The sequence below is a fragment of the Rhincodon typus genome, chromosome 9 (genome assembly GCF_021869965.1).
Source record: "Rhincodon typus isolate 14 chromosome 9, sRhiTyp1.1, whole genome shotgun sequence".
Taxonomy (NCBI): Eukaryota; Metazoa; Chordata; class Chondrichthyes; order Orectolobiformes; family Rhincodontidae; genus Rhincodon; species Rhincodon typus.
The window spans coordinates 30562975-30584614 of NC_063340.1; the positions used below are offsets into that span (position 1 = coordinate 30562975).

A 21640-nucleotide genomic window follows, 5' to 3' on the forward strand; every position below is an offset into this window, starting at 1 on the left:
GTCAGCCTTCCTGCTCCTCTGATGCTGCTTGGCCTGCTGTGTTCATTCAGCTCTACACCTTGTTATCTCAGATTCTCCAGCATCTGCAGTTCCTACTATCCTTGATTAAACTGGAGTTATTTTCCAGTAATGGGCAAGAGGTTTAGGGAGATGTGAGGAAAAATGTTTTGATTCAGAGATTCGTGGAATCCGGCTATTCAGCTCGTTGTGTCCATACCAGGGGATGCTGTTTGATTTGTGGGGTTAGAAGAGGTCACCAAAGGAGGGTGTCATAGAACAGCAGGAGAAATGTCCTTCAGACCAAAGTGTTCAACCCACTCTCACCTGTAACCCTGCATTTCCCATGGCTAATCCACCTAGCCTACACATCCCTGGACACTACGGGCAATTTAGCGTGGCCAATCCACCTAATCTGCATATCTTTGGACTGTGGGAGGAAACCCACACAGACACTGAGAATGTGTACGGAGCTTGTGTGGTCAACTGAGCTGGAGTCGAACTCAGCTCCCTGGCACTGTGAGGCAGCAGTGATAACCACTGTGCCTAGGATGCTGGCAGTCTGGAACTCACCACCTTTAAGAGTGGTAGCGGCAGGAACCTTCCACATTTAAGAAGTAATTAGGTATGTACTTGTAATGCCATGACATACAAGACGGTGGGCCAAGTGCTGGAAAATGGTATTATAATAGTTAAGTGGTTGTTTTTGACTAGCATGGACGCTATGGTCTGAAGGACCTTTCTGCTTACTGTAGACCTCTATGATACACTCCTTTGCAACCTGTTCTTACCCCACAAATCTACACCAGCTGTGTTCCTCTTATTCTGAATGCCTTGAGTTTGATTTAGTCACTTCCTCCATTCATTATGGCTAGTGCTTTTAGTTGAAGAATAAACCCTAAATTCTGACCCCTTCCCTGTGTTTCTTTTTCTACCCTCTTTCCCATCCCCTTAAATTGGCCTCTCTTCATCTGACCTGATACTTGCTTTATATGGCTTGGTGGTATATTTTGTTTAATGCTTATTCTTTGAAGTGCCTTAGAATGTTTTATATCTTAAAGGTGCTGTATAAATATAATTTGTTGTTTGAAATTTAGTTCCATTTTGTTCTCATAAAATCATAGAATCCCTAGTGTGTGGAAACAGGCCCTTCAGCCCAACGAGTCCACACCGACCCTCAGAGCATCCCAAGCTATGAATTCTACCAATGTTTTGCTCACATCAATTAAAGAAATGTCAGCTTGTCTAATTTGGACATGCGTTTCTGACTGAGGTTCAGACTTAAGCGCCCTAACCTGTACTGCAAAATGCTGCATTACCAGAAGATCACTTTTTTCAGTGGTGTGTTGACAGCCTCTAACCGTTAAGTTAGAGTGAAAGATCATGTGCTGTTCAGAAGCATAAGTAGTTCTGTCCTAGTCAATATTTCTCTGTCATCTACTTCAACCAGTTGCTGTTTGCAGAACTTGGAACAAAATCATTGTATTTTTAGACTAAGAAATATAACCAAAGTAAGTAATAAATATTAAACTGATATTGAATGAAGGTGCATGAAGTAATGTTAGAACATAATTTGCGTGCGTAGTAAGTTTTTGATCCTGAAGATTTATTCAACTGAGGGTCAGCATTTTCACAGAACTGGGAATAGATTATAACACCAGTGTGGAGCAGAAGGAACACAGCAGACCAAGCAGCATCAGAGGGGCAGGAAAGCTGACATTTCGGGTCAGGACCCTTCTTCAGAAATGGGGGAGGGGGAAGGGAGCTCTGAAATAAATAGAGAGAGAAAGGGTGGGGCTGGGGAAGGTAAGTGGGATGGTGATAGGTGAATGCAGGTAGGCAGTGGTGGGGATTGGTCAGTGAGGTGGGAGGAGTGGATAGGTGGGAGAGTAGATGGACAGGTCAAGGAGGCAGGGATAAGAGGGAGGGTTGGTCATGGGATGAGGCCAGGGGTGGGAGGATCTTGAAACTTGTAAAGTTCACATTGAGATCGTTGGGTTGTAGGCTCCCGACGTGGAATGTGAAGTGCTGTTCCCCCAGTTTCCGGGTGGCATCGTTGTGACACTGGAGGAGGCCTAGGATGGACACTTCATCCGGGGAGTTGAAGTGGTTTGCGACTGGAATGTGTTCTCGTTTGTTGCGAACAGAGCACAGGTGCTCTACAAAGCAGTCTCCAAGCCTCCGTTTGGTCTCACCGATGTAGAGGAGGCCACGTCGGGAGCAGAGGATGCAATAGACTACATCAGCAGATGTGCAGGTGAACATCTGTCTGATGTGGAAGTTTTATTTTAGGTCCTTGGATGGAGGTGTAAGGGCAGGTGTAGCACTTCCTGTGGTTGCAGGGAAATGTGATGGGGCAAGTGGGGAGTGTGGAGCGGACAAGGGAGTCACAGAGAGCGGTCCCTACAAAAGGCAGATAGGGGGGTTGGGGAGGGAACTACATCCTTGGCTGTAGGGTCAGATTGCAGGTGGCGGAAAATGATACATTGAATCCAGAGGTTAGTGGGTACAAGAGGATTGTGTTTTTGTTGCGGGGGCGGGGAGGCGATGTGAGGGCAAAGGTGTGGGAAACACGAGAGGCCGGAGGTTAGTGGGGTTTGTTTCATTCTCCGCCACCTGCAATCTGACCCCACAACTAAGGATATATTTCCCTCCACATCCCTATCTGCCTTCCATAGGGACCACTCTCTCCGTGGCTCCCTCATCCGCGCCACACTCCCGAATAGCCCCAGCATCTTTCCCTCCCACCTATCTGCTCCTCCCACCTCACTGACCAACCCCCACGACTGCCTACCTGCACTCACCTATCACCATCCCACCTACCTTCCCCATTCCTACCCCTCCTCTTTCTCTTTATTTCACAGCTCCCTTTCCCCTCCCCCATTTCTGAAGAAGGGTTCCAAAACATCAGTCCTGCCCCTCTGATGCTGCTTGGCCTGCTGTGTTCCTCCAGCTCCACACTGTGTTATCTCTGACTCCAGCACCGGCGGTTCTTACTATTTCTGGGAGTAGATTATATCCTATTGAACCTGGCAGAAAATGCTACGTAGCTCAGAAATGAGGGTTTTTTCAAATAATATCTTTCATTATCCTAAAATAATGCAAGAAAATCTATTTTAAAAAGGCTTATTACAATTGGTGTATTTTAAATCCAATATTTCAGTCTTGTAAGGAAATTTGCTTGCTGTGTTCTGCCAAAATGATTCACCAAGGATGGCGGAAGTCTTATAGTCTCTTTTCATAAACCCTTTTTCCTGCCATTGGTATGCTTTTGAGGGGTTTTCTGATCTCTTACTATGGCTGAAGCTCAGCAGAAAAGAACTTACAGCCACATTTAATTAGGGAAAGCCTGGGTTTATATTGGCCGGATCATCCTTAACTTTTTTTGATTAATGTTGGTTAGAAAAAGGAAAATGATACAAATAAATTTTCAAAAGACCTTTTTTTATTCATTTGGATTTTTTAAAAATTAATTTGTTACTGGCTAGATCAGCATTTATTGCCCATCCTTAATTGTCTGAGGACAGTTAAGAGTCGACCACATTGCTGTGGGTCTGGAGTCACATCTAGGCAAGACCAGGTAGAGGCAGCAGTTTCCTTCCCTAAAAGACATTAGTGAACTAGATGGGTTTTTCCAACAATTGATGGTTTTGTAATCATCTTGATTCCAGAACTTTTATTGAATTTAAGGCCTCAGAATATTTACTCGGTCTCCTAGGTCTAGCAATAATACCATTAGGTCATCGCCTCTTTTAAAGCATCACAGAAAGGTTTGTTACCAAAGTCTACATCATCAAAGACACTGCAGCTGCAGAAATGTGGAGATGACTTTGGATTAGAAAACAGTAAAATTGGAAACTAAAAGACTAGAATCTGGAAACCTGAAGTAAAAATAAATGCTGGCGACACTGTCTGACCACCTCTGTGGAGAGAGAAGCCGAGTTAACGTTTGAAGTTAAATATGACTGTTTTGAACAGTGAAGAAATGTGCGTGCTGGTATGCTCTGGGTTCTCAGCTGGAATCTCTTTGCCACTTATACAGGTATAGCATAATGAGGAAAAGCATGGAAGGTATATCATTAAGTTTACAAATTACAAAGTTGCAGGATAACCTTGAGTTGACTTGCCTGCTGTCAATGAGAAATGTCTGCAGTTTGGCAGAATTCTATTTTTTTTTTTGTTTTTTTTTTTTTTTTGGATCATGAAGTTTCATCTTTTCTATTTTCTTTCCAACTTCTGGTTCATGTTGGCTGCTGCCCATTTTCGAGTGCTAACATGCATCCGATGGAATCGGAGGTGTATTGACATGGATGGAGAGCCGGTTGGTAGATAGGAAGCAGAGTTGGAATAAACAGGTCCTTTTTCAGAGTGGCAGGCAGAAATGAGTGGGGTGCTGCAGGGTTCAGTACTGTGACCTCAGCTGTTCACAATATACTTTAATGATTTGGATGAAGGAATTGAATGCAATATCTCCAAATTTGCAGATGACACTAAACTGGATGCCAGTGTATGCTGTGAGGAGGATGCTAAGAGGCTGTAGGGTGACTTGGAGAGACTGGCTGTGTGGGCAAATACTTTTACCCACAATATATTGTATTTGCAGTGTGAGGTTATCCACTTTAATTGCAAATACAGGAAGGCAGATTATTATCTGAATGGTGGCAGTTTAGGAAAAGTTGAGGTGCAACGTGACCTGAGTGTCATGGTGGAATATCGCTAGATGCAGGAAGAATGTTCCCAATGTTGGGGAAGCCCAGAACTAGGGGTTACAGCCTACGAATAAGGAGTCAAGACAATTCAGGACTGAGATGAGGAGGAATTTCTTCACTAAGAGTTGTGAAGCTGCTGAGACCAGTTCATTAGGTATATTCAGGAGGGAGCTTTATGTGGCCCTTGCAGCTAAAGGGATCAATGGGTATGGAGAGAAAGCGGGAATGGAATACTGAGATTGTGTGATGAGCCATGATCATATTGAATGGTGATGCAGGCTCAATGGGCCAAATGGCCTACTCCTGCTCTTATTTTCTATGTTCCTGCTGTTCTCTTTTGCAGTTTGACCAACTTGGTTGCTAAGACCTTTAGAAGAATGAGACATGATAAGAAACTGAAGGTCTTGAAGAGTCCTGAGAGGGTTAATGTTGACAGGATGCTTTCCCTGTATTAGATAAGAATAGGGAACATAGTTTAAAATATGGAATCAATTATTTGGGATGAAGATGAGAATTTTGAGGGTCATATCTTTCATACTGTAATCTGAGTGGTGAAAGTGTTCTCATTGAATATTTTTAAAGCAGAAGGAGGTAGATTCTTGACCAACAGAGGAATTGAAGGGTTTTGAAGAAAGGTATGAAAGTGGATTACAGTCAGATTAGCTATCATCTTATTAAATGCAGAGCAGGCTCGGGGAACATAATTACTTCCTCCTTCATGTACAATTGTAAGGTTGCATGTCCAGTAGTGGCTAGCAGTTGCAGATTCTCTCTCTAAGTGCTGTACGCTATCAGAAGGACCAGAATGTAGGGGTGAGAAGAGCAGTCATTGCTGAACAAGCTGTTGGTATGATTGGACATGCAAAAATGGAACAAAACAAGGGCAGTCCCATGAAACTGCTAAATATAGGAAAGTTGCTGCAGAAGGATTAAAGGTTGCAGAGTGGCTGAAGTGGGCAAGTGCACCATGGTCAATCATGGGGAATGCCATTCTGGACTTTAGTTAGCACCATTTAGTCTTGGTGGAAGGCACACTAACTTTTTTTTTTACAATGTCACAATGTGATTGTCGGGAAGAGTAGTAGGGTAATCAGCTGTTCAATGAGAATTGGTTCAAGAGAAAAGACTGGATTTCAAATGAGATGAATTTGAAGAAGACTGGAGGGGAGATGGGAAAGAAACTAGAGAGAGGGGTGTTAAAAGCTGGAAGGAAGCTTGGCTTAGGCAAAGGAAGTAGAGACAAGTAATACAATGGACCTGCTGCCAAAGAAATTCAAAAATCTTACAAGTTGTGTCAGGATGGAGAGGTACATGGGTTATGCTCAGAATCTGTGTTCTTCAGGGTAGATATTTTCTAATCAACCTGTTCAGAGATATTATACACCTCTGGAGCAGATGGGACTTTGAACCCAGGTCTTCTGGCTCAGAAGCAGGGATGCTGTCACTGTGCCCACAAGAGCCCTTGTTTCTCAGGGTACGTGTGGTTTTAATCAACTGTTGAGAATGTTCCTCAGGATAGTTCCCAGACCCAACCATCTCTGCTTTGTCAGTGATTGTCCTTCCATGATGAGGTCGGAAGTGGGGATGTTTGATTAAATTAGACTGAAGTTATGCAGTGATACTTGCACATTATTCAGGCTTGTGTTAGTAACATTTGTGCCACACGAGCCCACTCGAGAGCATCTCCAACAAGAGAGAATCTAATCATCCATGCTTGGCATTCAATGGCAGAACCCTCACTGAATCCTTGCTGTCAACATCTGGGGATTACCATTAATGAGAAACTAAACCTGTTCAGTCATCTAATTACTGTTCCGACAAGAGTAGATCAGTCAGAAAAGTCTGCAGTGAGTTCTCGTTTTTTGCCCAAAAGCCTGTCCCAATATTGAAAGGGCTTGAGTCTGGAATCTGATGGAATACTCAGCATTTTGTTGAATGTAAGTCAGTCCATTAACATTAGAGAAGCTCAACATCCAGAATGAAACCAGCTTGATTGGTACTTCATCCATTATCTTAACCATTCAGTCCCTGTATGGCCCATGAACAGTGACAGCAGGGTACAATATATACATGCACTGCAACAGTTAAGCCTATTTTTAACATCATCTTCCAAGCCTTGGATGTCTGCTATTTAGTACCTACAAGGCAGCTGACATATGGACCTGAGATTTCCCCTTCCAAGCCATCCAACTTTGAACTATATCGCCTTTCTTCAGTTTTCAAAATCCTGGAACCACACTTTTAAACCTCCTGTCCCTTACCTTAAATCTGTGCCTGCTGTCAGTGATCCCTTCACCAAGGGAAAGTTATTTCCTGTCTACCCCAAATGTGCACCTCATAATTTTATACAGCTTAAGGGATTAATGAAAAGAAAAATGAAGAATTTGCTAGTTCAATGGCTTCATGATAGATAGTAGGCCTTCAGAAATCCTTGAACCATGTTGTATTCCAAGCGTACACATCTTACTTGAATTTCAGTCACTGATTTATGCAGACAACTTCTGTAGACTGCTGGAGACTTTTACTTGCGTCTTACAGAGTGGGCTTTTTTTTCCCCTCAAAATCTTCAACAGTTCTTTAACTGGCTAATAAAACTTGAGTAATTCAGCGTCCAGTCTAGTAGCTTCCACAAACTCTGCCTTCTGCCCAAAACCCCAGGATAAACCAGTTTAAGCAATGTTTTTTCTCTTTTTTTTCAACATTCTGTTTTTGATTGGCAGCACTAGTCTATCCTTGATTGATCTATTCAACATCCAACCAGCTGCTGGTCCTTAAGCTGCACATCTCAGTGCTGAAATATATGGTGGTCCAGGAGCAGTAATGAACCTGCAGTTATTTCTCCAGGCCAGTTCCTGTAAACAAACATCAGCTTGGACATTCTTTCTCCCTCTCCAAAACATGTTGCTGCTCAAAACCATCAATGTTCAACTCTCGATTCCAAACCAAAAATGAGAAAAACAAAACCAAAATGAAGGTCTCATTAATCCTGTAAGTATAAATGTTCTCACATGTCTGTTGTCCTTGTCCCTCTGGGTAATAGAGGTTGCGGTTTTGGAAGATATTGTCAAAAGAGGCTTGGTGAGTTACTGCGTTCCTTCTTGTGGATGGTCAATACCATGTGATGGGAGTTGAGTGGGCTGCTTTGCTCTGGATAGTGTGATGTTGGAGCTGCACCCATCTAGACAAGTAATGAGTATTGCAACACGTTCCTAATTTGTGTTTCTTAGATGGTGGACAGGAATCGGGGAGACAAAAGTTGAATTCCCTCAAAATTCCTAGCCCCTCTCCAAATTTTGTAGGCACAGTACTTTTATGGCTGGTCCGGTTGGTTTCTTGTCAATAGCTCCAAAGTGGTGTTAGTGGAAGATTCAGCAGTAGTAATGCCGTTGAGTATCAAGTGGTGATGGTTATCAGAGATAGTCATTGCCTGCCACTTGCGTGCCACAGATTCTGCTTATCTAATGCCTTCTATAACAAATGTTTCTCGTCATAGAAGGCATTTGATGATAATCAGAATGTGTGGTAAATGTTTCTTGTCATTTGTCAGCCCACACCTGAATGCTGGCCAGGTCTTGCTGCATTGGACACTGACTTGCTTTAGTGACTTAGTAGTTATGAGTGGTGCACTCATCAGTGAACATACCCACTTGTGATGGAGGGATAGATGGTTAAACGCTAATGTAATAAATAGCTGGAATATGTAGGGAAGTTATTTAATAGTCTTGGCAAATGCAATTTTTAAACAAATGTTAATTCAGACCTTCTGAAAATAAAAATTATTTTAGGAAGATCCAAACTTTGATATATTTACTCATCAAACCTTTGCATTGTGATGAAGTCACTGATATTTTAATTGGACTTAAAGTAACTTTTTTTTAGATTATTCAATGTTAACATTTCTTTAAAGGTAGTTTTACTTGAGTTTTCTTCATGCATTGCATGAATGTTTCAAAGTTTTCTGTAGTAAGTATTTGCTCTGATACACATGTTTTAATATATTTTCAAAAGGTTCCCAGCTCCCACTTAGTGATCATTTTTATATCTTTCTGTGTAGAGCTGAATGATTTCATTATCCAACTTGATGAGGAGGTGGAAGGGATGCAAAGCACTATCATGGTTCTGCAGCAACAGCTGAAGGAGGCACGCCAGCAGTTGGCTCAACTTCAAGGACAGCAGCATCATCAGGTGTTACTGTCTGGAACTAGTAGGACTCCAGCGTCTGAGCCTTCTGCACAGCGGGAAAGCATTACTAAAGACTGCAGCCGACTTGTGAATGGACCAACTAATGGAGATTCATCCCCACAAGGGAGAGCTGCAGCTGCCTTTCAAGACCAACCCAACCTTTACAGAGAGTTAAGTAGCACAGAGGATGATTTTCCGTCATCTCCGGGCAGTGGGAATAAACTGTCAAACCACAGCGAAGAAAGGTTGGACCAAGCAGGCAGCAGTAACGTGTATCAGCTAGGTGCTGGATATGAGAGTGTAGACTCCCCCACTGGTAGCGAGAACTCTCTTACTCAGCACTCAAATGACACAGACTCCATCAATGACCCTCAGGAAGATAAGCCATTTGTTGTGAAAGGTACCAGAACTATGGGTTCCCGCCACATTCAGAATGGGTTGGACTCGGTCAGCACACAGGGGTCAGTTTTGTAACATTTAACAGACATTGTTTGCAGTCTTTTTTTATATAGTATCTTTTTATTTGGCTGATGGCTGTTCAGTGACTGTTGAAGCTATTGTGTAATTTTGTTTAAAATTCAGCTTTTGTGTTTTTGCTTTCTTGTAAAATTGTTGCTCCTGTTTAAATTTTTTAAAGCATCATATTGCATTGGCTGTTATTGAAAGGATGTTGATACATGTAGACCTCAGCTATTTTTATATGATTTAATCTGAATAAAATGTATTACTACAACTTAAATATTGGGGAGAAAAGTTGTGTAAAACTGGGGCCTTGTGTACATCAGATATCTCGTGAAAAGCTATTGGCATTTTTTCACAACTGTTGTACAGACCTGCAGCAAGAGAAGGTTGTATCAAGTATGTGTGATGATTATGTAAACTTGGCAGTAGCAGTTGTGATTTCTCCAAAGGGAGTTTGGATGTTTTACTTGCTATATTCAGGTTTGCAGATTCTGTGTAGTTTGTTAACTACTATTTTTTCCACCATGCATACGCGTACATTTTCCCCAGTGACAAGATTGTGTTAAAGAATTAGTGTATATTGTTACCCAGTTTCTAGGCAAGAGTTGTTTCCTCTGTAATGCATATTCTGTGATGATTTCCAGAAATCCCTCACCTGTACTGACCAAACCTAATAAAGTCTTTTAATATCCAATATTTTGTATTTTACTTTCAGCGAGTTATTTATTATGGAAATATAAGTCAAGGTGTTGCTGGTTTGGACAAGTATATATTATTTCCTAAGATGCCTTGGAAGTTGAGGTTACATTCATCACTACTGAGAAGTTTTGGCCATTACGTATGAGTATCTATTACAGAAAATGTTAGTTCTTCCTATCAAAATGTTCATCAGCCTTATAACCAGTAATGAGAAGGAGGAAGTTGATGTCATTGTTGTGGTTATGACTAATTGCTGGAACTGTTATTGAATGATGCTAAATCTACAATGCTTAATTTTTTTAAACAAAAGGTTAGTCTTGCAACAAAATCTTCTGCCTTGAGTGGTTCCAGTTGAGCATGTGATCATAAAGCTGCAATAGCTGGGATTTTTGTACAAATGGAACTCACTTGTAAGTACTATCTAACAAAATTACAGTTTAACTTTTTGAATTTAACTTAATTTTTAAAAACTGCTAGAATGTACAAGCTATACAGCAATTAACTGTTACTAATGGGTGGTTTCTGTTAACTGTCAATCAGTTGCAACTGGTTATGTGAATGGATAATTCCTGAGAGCAGTAAATTGATTGCACATTTAAAAAGGTGTGGTTCAAAGTGAATATTGGTGTATAGTGAGTTCATTGTGAACAGAATGGAAATGTTGGCAATTTGATGCTGAAGGGAAGGGGTGCTGATTTTGTTTTTGGCTCCAATGCTTGTGGTTGCTGGTGTAAGACTCTGGCAGTATTCCATTGCTTAGTGCAAGTTAATATCGAGAAAGAAAAAGATAATATGCATATAATCTGCAGAGCTAAATTATAGAACAGAATCTTGAGTTGTAATTTCTGGAGTATTATCCAATGTGCAAACTGGCATAGTGATAAGCTGTTACCCATCTTTGTGAGATAACAGTATATAAATAGATGAAGATATTGCAGAGACATTTTAGAGCTCTAATCATTCATTGATACAACAGGGAATGGCCGAACCCCTCTGATTGTTAAAACTAAAACACAAGCCCCAGTCTGTTATGACGGGAGTAAGGGTTCCCCCAAAAACCTAGAGAAGCTAGTCTTTCACCTTCATAATCTATTAAAAGAAAGGAAATCCCTGATCTCCACTTTACAAGTAACAAGAAACAATTTGTTTAACCCAACAATGAACAAATTAACAAAATTACTAACAAACTGACAGTTCCCCTTAGATTATTAACTACTCCCTAACTAGTCTAAATTCTACTGAAATGGTATTTAAGTAAGGAGAAGTATAAACCCAATTAATAAGAAGCAATAAATTACAACTTAATCTCCAAATTTGCACAGACTGTCTTCTGGAATCCTCTGTCGTCTCCGCTGTCTTCACAAACTCCTTTCTTCTGTTAATTTTGCTGTTAGGGAAGTTTTATCTCTATAATTTTGTCAATGAGGACTTTTAGCTGAAATACCATGGTACCTTTTGTTTACTTGGATGTTCTTCTCTGAGAGCTGAATAATGCTAACTCTAGCAGGTGGCAGTTGTCTCTCTTTCTCAGATGGCAGTTGGCTTTCTCCGATTTTTCCAGATGTCCTCATCTTATATACCCGTAATGACATAATCAAATTCTTGTAATATGGTTGTTTTCAGGTTGTCAACACAATCAGATTTAAATTTAATTGGTTTTTCTGTACCTAGGTGCTTTGTTTAAATTAATTGGCCGAATTCAAGCTTGTCACAACATCAGAACAAGACTGCTGTTTTGCCTGCCATCTGCAAGGTTTCTTCAATACACATGTTTCAGTTTTTGAGGCTTTCTGTACTGGCAACTTCACTGCTGCTGACAGACATAACTTTTTTTAAAAAGTTCTAACTCCAGACAAATCTTTTATAGGAACCACGTGTTTTAGCTTCCTGCCTTCCACTTCACAATTACTCTGCCCAACTTTGCAACATTATTCAGTACTTAAATGAATAACATGCTTTTAACTACTAGAGGTATCTCAATCATTGTCTTTCACTACCCAAGGTTCTTAAACTAATGCCAAACATCATTACCTGGGGGATAATTGGCAGCTGGCCAGGCTGGAACTCATCTTGACATTTTCATGTCTCCTGACGTTGCTGAGTTGTTTTGCAAGGATTTTCTGGGCTGCTTTATACACAAGTCTGTGTGCCAGGTGTATGCCTTATTTGAAATTATCTGAGCATGTGACCAATCCCGAATGTTTCATCCTTAGTAGGTAGAGACAGCAGTTACGAATTTCTTGCAATCTTATCAGAGTTGAGTGACTCTGCATAATTCCACTCTCATAACAGCCTTTTGTAAAGCCTCTTCCTTCAGCCTTCCACAACATTCTCTCTCTTCCCCACCCCCCACCCCACGATGGTCCTCAGATTAATCTTTGGATCAAAGAACAAACAAAGAAAATTACAGCACAGGAACAGGCCCTTTGGCCCTCCGAGCCTGCGCTGATCCAGATCCTCTATCTAAACTTTCGCCTACTTTCCAAGGATCTGTATCCCTCTGCTCCCTGCCCATTCATGTATCTGTCTAGATACATCTTAAATGACGCTATCGTGCCCGCCTCTACCACCTCTGCTGGCAACGCGTTCCAGGCTCCTATCACCCTCTGCATAAAGAACTTTGCACACATATCTCCCTTAAACTTTTCCCCCCTCACCTTGAAATCGTGACCCCTAGTAATTGAGTCCCCCACTCGGGGGGGAAAAAGCTTCTTGTTATCCACCCTGTCTATACCTCTCATGATTTTGTAGACCTCAATCAGGACCCCCCTCAACCTCTGTCTTTCTAATGTAAATAATCCTAATCTACTCAACCTCTCTTCATAGCTAGCGCCCTTCATACCAGGCAACATCCTGGTGAACCTCCTCTGCACCCTCTCCAAAGCATCCACATCCTTTTGGTAATGTGGCGACCAGAACTGTACGCAGTATTCCAAATGTAATCGAACCAAAGTCCTAGACAACTGTAACGTGACCTGCCAACTCTTGTACTCAATACCCCGTCCGATGAATGAAAGCATGCCGTATGCCTCCTTGACCACTCTATCGACCTGCGTTGCCACCTTCAGGGTACAGTGGACCTGAACACCCAGATCTCTCTGTGCATCAGTTTTCCCCAGGGCTTTTCCATTTACCGTATAGTTTGCTCTTGAATTGGATCTTCCAAAATGCATCACCTCACATTTGCCTGGATTGAAATCCATTTGCCATTTCTCCGCCCAACTCTCCAATCTATCTATATTCTGCTGCATTCTCCGACAGTCCCCTTCACTATCTGCTACTCCACCAATCTTAGTGTCATCTGCAAACTTGCTAATCAGACCGTCTATACCTTCGTCCAGATCATTTATGTATATCACAAACAACAGTGGTCCCAACACGGATCCCTATGGAACACCACTGGTCACAGTTCTCCATTTTGAGAAACTCCCTTCCACTACAACTCTGTCTCCTGTTGCCCAGCCAGTTGTCTATCCGTCTAGCTAGTACACCCTGGACCCCATGCAATTTCACTTTCTCCATCAGCCTACCATGAGGAACCTTATCAAACGCCTTACTGAAGTCCATGTATATGACATCTACAGCCCTTCCCTCATCTATCAACTTTGTCACTTCCTCGAAGAATTCTATCAAGTTGGTAAGACATGACCTTCCCTGCACAAAACTATGCTGCCTATCACTAACAAGCCCATTTTCTTCCAAATGTAAATAGATCCTATCCCTCAGTATCTTCTCCAGCAGCTTCCCCACCACTGACGTCAGGCTCACCGGTCTATAATTACCTGGATTATCCTTGCTAGCCTCGTTAAACAAGGGGACAACATTAGCAATTTTCCAGTCCTCTGAGACTTCACCCGTGCTCAAGGATGCTGCAAAGATATCTGTTAAGGCCCCAGCTATTTTCTCTCTCACTTCCCTCAGTGACCTGGGGACTTGTCCACCCTAATGCCTTTTTAGAATACCCAACATTTCTCCCCTCCTGCCAACTTGACCTAGAGTAATCAAACATCTATCCCTAACCTCAACATCCGTCATGTCCCTCTCCTCGGTGAATACTGACGCAAAGTACTCATTTAAGAATCTCACTCATTTTCTCTGACTCCTCGCATAACTTCCTTCCTTCCTTTGTCCTTGAGTGGGCCAACCCTTTCTCTCGTTACCCTCTTGCTCCTTATGTACGAATAAAAGGCTTTGGGATTTTCCTTAACCCTGTTTGCTAAAGATATTTCATGACCCCTTTTAGCCCTTTTAATTCCTCATTTCAGATTGGTCCTACTTTCCCAATATTAGGGATCATCCCTATTGAGTTTGCTACATCCTCCAGGGTGCCTCCAGACCGTAACAAACTGACACACCCCCTAACGCGAGTTCATAACGTGGGTAAATACCATGAAGGAACATGGACATCATTAAAAACTGAGGAAGGGTCACTGGACCCGAAACGTTAAGTCTGATTTGTTTTTTTGTTCACAGATGCTGCCAGACCTGCTGAGCTTTTCCAGAAACTTCTGTTTTTGTTCCTGATTTACAGCATCCGCCATTCTTTTGGTTTTTATTTAGTATTTGCCTCCAGACGGTGGTGAACATTACTTATAGTGATGTATTCTCAGGAAAGCATTACTTCATTATTTGAAATGCCATTTAGATCATTGTTTTGATAAGTACAGTCATAAATGTAAACAAAGCTACAGATCAGTTTACAATATCTTACTCACTTTCCTTCTGTTTCGTGGCACGTACATTGTTATACGCTTTCCACATCTTGTAAGATACACATAATATTGATGCAAATGAATGAATAGTAAGAAATGCTATGAACCAGCTATGTCTAGAATATTCCTACCCTATAGTAAGCAACCGTTACAAACCCTCTTCCATATGAGCTATCTTTTGGTATCTGATGCCAATCCCTTTTGTCAGTCCCTTCCATTTTTAAAATTTTTCTGTGTAAACAAACAAAACAAGACTCTTACAACAATAACTAACAAATTGCAGTACAACAATCGTGAGACCCTTCTGATCCACAGAAGGACCTGGGTATTCGGCCACCAATTCCAAATTTTACTCCAGAAACTTGGAGCCTGCAAGACCCAGAAGGGGGACAGCCCTTCTGTTCGTGTTTTAACCTCCTTCTCACGTATAGTTCAGTTATGGATAACTTCCTTTGCCACAAGAATGATCTTCACCCAGTCTGCAGTGAAATGTGGAATAGATGGAAGTTCCAAGCTATCGACTGCTGTAAATCTTTGTATCATTTGGGTGGATGGATACAGTTATATGCGGTTTCTCATCTAGTTCTGGCTTAAACAGAATTTGGGGGGTAGTGGTTAAGTTAGTAGAGATATTGCTGATAGCCACATTCTGTCCATTCTGGGTGCACCATGTCCTTCCTTTTTGTGGTATCCTGAGGCTGCTGTGGTGAAATAGGCGTCTCTTACTAAGGCATACTTAAAAGTTTGGTTATTCACTGGCACAGTAGACAATGAGCAGCTGTCATAAAGGTCACAATGACCGAGCCCTTCTTTGATAATTTCTTCTGGCCAAGCCCAGTGGTTTACCCCTTGATGGTATTGGGACAAATCTTACCTCCTTTTTAGATCCCTACAGTACTATAACAAGATAATGGGTTACTTAACGATATTGAAATTCCTTCACGGCATTTACCTGCGTTATGAACTTGCGTTAGGGGTTGTGTGAGATTGTCCCCATGTTTGAGTATATGAAGCACTGCACCAATGTAAAGCCAACCTTTATTATCATTATAGGTGCTCAAGACCTGGTTGGTGAGAATGAGACTTCTGAGGTGTCATATGGGTGTTTTCTCCCCCATTCATGTCCTAGCTGCTCACCTGACACCCAGTTCGGTACTGTATGAGCATCTAGTTTCAACATATTTGTGCTAAATATAGACAGGACACAATATATGTTGAACAAAATAGCACTATTATTATGGGTTGCCTGTCTATAATCCCGTTGATAATATTCTGAGGGTTTAGGGTGCTTTTCATGCTAAGGGCTACCTGTACCGCTTGCCCTCCTACGTGTGTTTTCTTGATCCTAGTATTCCCGGCCTCCTATTATCCTCATCTTTCCCTGGAGGCAAATTAACTGGGCCTCCAATTCAGCTATGTCAAGGGTGTTAACAGTTGCCTGATGCATAGCCTGCTCTCACTAACTCTGTCAACCATGTCTTCCTCCTTTATTTCTGATGCAAATTCGCTATGACTAAGTTGTCAGCAGAATAGATGGTCAAAGAGCTGCCAGGTTGTGCTATCGCACCAGGGTGGCACCTATATGTCCATCAGATTAAACACTACCTGTATGTGTCTATATCCTGGTACTGGAGTAACTGTGTTCCATTTCTTTTAAAACTCACCCTTCTCCCCTTGTATCTCTGAAATTTGCGACAGTGTGGCTCTGAGGTGGTTCCAGGGGTCGTGATGGTGGTAGTTGGTGGGCCATATCTGTACAATATGAAAGGTCCCAGCCTGTGGCATCTATCCAAATTGTCTCCATTCTCCCTGGGTATGTTTGGCACTGTGGTAAGCATGGGACTATACGCTCATCCACTCGATTGAGCTGTCAAATTCTATAGGTCTCCAATCCTCAAGGCTTATTCTTTCCTCAGACCACGTAAAAGGTATCATCATCTTTTTGATTGACTGAGCCGTTGCCTGAAGGAAGGGCTGGATCCCAAAAAGACCCACATCTCAACCCAACATGCTATTAAATATCAATATAACAAATACTTAAGGTTTTACATTCGTGCTCAATTTATTATCATCCCCTTCCCTCTATGATAAAAGTCTGTCGGTTGCCCGTACCAAGATCCCATGATTTACACCAATCGCAATTCCAAGGAGGACTATGACCAGTCTTTTGGTTTGTATCTTCCTCTATTTTATCACATTGTCTTAGTATAGTTTCTGCTCTTATTTACAGTTTATTCTTTACCTTTTATGATATTCCTCAGTCAAGGGCTGGTTTACCTTTGATCCCTTCCCCTCATCCATTTTTTTGTTAAAGTGTGGATGTTTCATCCATTGTGTTCCCCTTTTCCTTTGTTTTTGTTTCCATTGGTGAGTCTGAGGAGTCCATCTGAAACCTAAGGCGTTGGGAGATAATGGTGCACCTGCTGGATCTGCATTTTGCTCAGATTGTTCTTGTCCTGCGATCCCCTGGTCTGGGTACAAAAACCTGTCCCACTCTTAAGCTTCCTAATTCTGGGGCATCACATTCTTCCAACATTGCGTAAATGGGATAATTTCCTGCCTCCTTCTGAATCATTATAACTAGTTAATAATGATACCAGCTACTCTTGTTCGGGACTATTAGCATCTTTTATACTGATGGACTTGTTTTGTCTATCACTTCATATGGTCCTACAAATCCAGGGTCCAGGAAGGATGATGTTTGTACCTGTTGCTCAACCGACAGCTTCATTGGCTTTGTCTTGGAGTCAAAGTGAGCCTTGCTTTGTTGTTTCTTCCTTCTCTAATTTGCGACCCCATAATTTGCTTCTTTTACATTTTCAACCAGCTGTTGTATCTATTTATCTTTCACTATTCCATCTACTTCTGGTTTGAATAGGTCTAATTCTAGCAGTGGCTCCAAGCCACAAATCTCTCTGCATGTCATCAAACTATAAGGGCTAAATCCTGTAGAGGAAGCTACAGTGCTCCTTATTATCATCAAGACATAAGGAAGCGAGTGGCCTGGTGCTGCTGCACCATTTTGATCAGCATATTCAAATTTTGATTCTTTCTTTCGACTATCCCACTGGATTGGGGCCTACCGGATATATGGAACTTTTGTTTTATCCCTAACAGTGTTGTGACATTCTACATTACTTGGCCTGTAAATTGTGTCCCTTGATCTGATTCATTACTCCTTACCAGTAAAAATCTTTTCTAACAGGACCTTTGCCCTGATTTTAGTGGTATTAGTTCAAGTGGGAAACACCCCTGCCCATTTGGTGAAGTTATCTACTATTACCAGAATATACTCGTATCCTCCTGTAGTTGGGAGTATCTAGCAATGTAAACCACTGTGCAGATTGATCCTGTTTAATCTAGTAGCCATTTGGATGTCGTTAAGGGTGTTACCTTATTTAGTTCTCTAATCAATAGTCGGTTGCCAACTCCTGTCCAGTTTCTTTACCAGCCAAATAGGCTAATTGTACTATTTTGCACTACCTTTTCTATATTATCTTCAGCCTGCTTGCGGTATGCAACGTCCCCTTGCATGTGTCCACAGTTACGCTTATGTTTGGCAAACACCTGCCTGGTTTTGTCCAATAATTCCAAGTACTATTAGGTCCTCATTCTGTCGGTGGGACAGAGCTACATTTCTCCCACTATACACATTCTCTCCTTATACTGTCCGAGAGGGATTTCAGCAAAAAAAAAAACTGCTCACATTCCTGGCATATTGCACAGTTCAGTGGATCACAGCACTGTCCTGCTCTGGCCATGTAATCATATCCCAGGATATGTTCTTGATTTGCCAGAAATTTTATTTACTATTGGATGCATCATCTTTACCTCCTTTTTGTATATTTAAAGGACTAGTTACTTGTCCTATTTGAAAATGTCCCGTAAGACCACTGTTTACAATAAATATATTCAAGGTAGCGTGGAATCCCCCAATGTCCCAAATGAAAATGATAGCGCGGCCTCCAACCCTACTGTCCACTAAGGGTCTCCTTGTCCCATCCTATTTTGCATCTCTCATCTATGGGGCACAACCCACTTGTTGCCTCAATATGTTTGTTTAATTCATTCATGGGAGGAGGGCGTCACTGGCTAGGCCAGCCCTTATTGCCCAGAGGGCAGTTCAGAGTCAATTGCATTGCTGGGGTCTGGAGACCATGTTGGACCTTGAAATCAAAACCACAATTTTTAAATTTGCAAATGACTTCCAATTTTGGGAATAGTCCAAATTAGGGGGACTAGCAATCAAGCACAGATTTTACTTTGAGGGGTAAAATTGAAAAGTTGGCAAGTTATGCTAAACCTGTACTGAAGCTTGATTAGAGTACTGAGTGCAGTTTTAGTTGGATAGAGCACTGCACAGGCAGTGAAGAAGGCTTGCACAGATGATACCAGAGATGCATGGGTAGACCTATGAAAGCATTGAAAGGCTGGGTCTCTTGGAGGAGAGGGGTGGAGAGTTGAGGGGATTGGAGACAGGAATGAACTAGTCTTGATCTTGAAGATGAAGATTTGAATAAAGGGGGTATAGTGTAAACACATTATCTTTCTATTATCATGTTTTTTAAAATTATGGACTGAAATGAGAATTGTTTTAAAACCAGTGCTTTGCATGATTGCTGTCTGTTTTGAAGAGGAAGCAACCTGAAACTCAGCCTACATTGTTTTGTATGGCTGTTTGAACAAATAGTAGTTGAAGTGGTTGCAGTCGAACTGGAGCCAAAGAATTCATATTGAATGTAGAATCATGGTTGGTATCAAGAAGTTGATTAGTCTATGGACTAGTGACTAGTTACCGATGACTGGGGCTTTTTGCCTGCCAACTGTGTGATTAGTTTTCAACTAACTGAACAACTTGGAGCTGGAACAAAATAGATGACATCAAAATTCGTGGTGTGGCAAGTAATGAGGAAAGCCTTAGACTACAGAATGATATACATTAGGCTAATCAGATGGGCTGAACAAAAGTGGAACTTAATCCTGAAAAGTATGAGATGATGCATTTTGGGAAAACTAACAAGGCAAGGGAATACACATTCAATGATAGGACCCTAGGAATTACAGAATCAAAGGGATCTTAATGCTGGTCTATAAATCCATGAAGGTAGTAGGACAAGAGCAAAATGTGGTTAAGGCAGCATATGCGACATTTGGCTTTATTAGTCAAGGCACTGAATACAACAGCAAGGAGAATATGATGCAGCTGTCATCTGGAGTCAAAGCCCACTTTAAATCCGAAGAAAACCAGTTTATCCTTCCTCCTCCAGTTGCTGTAAGTTGTAGTTTTTAAATTGATAAGTCAGAGACCTTCTATAAGTGAACCAACCATCCTGTGTGCTTTTTGCAAACCTGTGAAAACATTTGGAAACAGAAGGCCAAGAAGAAACGTTGAATGGTTCTTGATCATAAGTTTAGTTTGTAATGGTTTATTACTGCTTACTTGTACCTAGAATCTATTTATTTGTAATAAATAGTAATTCTTAACTTAAAGCACAGACCTGGTTTCTTTTCAACCTGGAACTGAACATTAAGTAAGTTGGGTATTTTGTATGAGAATCATAGAATCCCTACAATGGAAAAAGAGGCCATTCAGCCCTTTGAATCTGCACTGACCCTCTGAAGAGCATCCCACCCACACCCAGACCCTGTCTACCCTATCCCCTTAACCTCGCATTTTCTGTGGCTAATCCAACTAGCCGACACATCCTTAGTCACGGCCAGGTAATTTAGCATGGCCAATCTACCTAAGATGCGTATCTTTGGCCTGTGGGAGTAAACCAGAGCACCTGGTGGAAACCCAAGCAGACATGGGAAGAATATGCAAACTCCATGCTGGCAGTCACTCAAGGCTGGAATCTATGCATTTTAATATCTTTGACTTTTGGACAATGTTGGGGATAGCAGGGCTTGATTTCCAGCATGCTATCCCAGTGAGTCATGACAAGACACCGAATGTTTCCTCCCAAATGAAAGACATTACTCTGAGGCAGTCACTGAATAATCCAATAGAGAATTCAGATGAAACTTCTTTACCCAGAGTTTGAGAATGTTAAAGTTGTTATCACAGGGGATGGTCGAAACAAACAGTACTGATGTGTTTAAGGAGAGGCATACAAAGAGGACAAAAATATACAAATACAGAATTAATAGATGACAAAAGACAGGAGGACACTGATCCAGAACAAAAGAACTGGCAAGGACTGGTTCGGATAAATGAAATGTCTTGCTTTGTGCTGTGTATGCAATGGAATCTAATATAAAAGAGTGGGAAAATGGCACACGCAAAGAAGCAGCACATTTATTACTGTTTGCCTACTTTTGCTTTCTGAGGCAAATAGTGGAATTTGAATTCAATTAAAATCTGAAATTAAGAGTTGAACAATGACCATGAATCCGTTGTCAATTGTCAGGAAAAACCCATCTGGTTGACTAATGTCATTTAGGGAAGGAAACTGCCATCCTTACTTGGTCTGGCCTACATGTGACTCCAGAGCCACAGCAAAGTAGTTGATTCTTAACTGCCCTCTGGGCAAATAGTGATGGACAATAAATGTTAGCCTAGCTAGTGTCACCCATATCCTGTAAAAGAATATTAAGAAGACCTATTTTTGATATTTTAAAGACCTTTCTAACTGGACCCTAGGCCAATTTGGAATTTTACTGTTTCCAGTTTTTGGGTTGTCTTACTGCAGTTATACAGGGATAACACAGTGTGGAGCTGGTAGGAACACAGTATGCCAGGCAGCATCAGAGTAGCAGGAAAGCTGACATTTCGGGTCAGGACTCTTCTTGAAATGGGGGAGGGGGAAAGGAGCTCAAATAAATAGAGGAGAGGCGGGATGGTGATAGGTGAGTGCAGGTAGGCAGCGGTGGGGATTG

General features: G+C 41.6%; 1 protein-coding gene across 2 annotated transcripts in view; it reads left to right on the forward strand.

Moving 5' to 3' along the window:
- The window catches only part of LOC109936321 (WT1 associated protein), a 45538-nt gene extending 35494 nt beyond the window's left edge, over positions 1 to 10044 (forward strand). For both annotated transcript variants that reach the window (XM_048601011.1, XM_048601012.1), the window contains one exon: positions 8761 to 10044. In XM_048601011.1, the coding sequence (XP_048456968.1) occupies positions 8761 to 9362 (602 nt within the window). In that variant the 3' untranslated portion in view covers positions 9363 to 10044. The remainder of the gene's footprint in view (positions 1 to 8760) is intronic.
- Positions 10045 to 21640: the final 11596 nt, after the last annotated feature.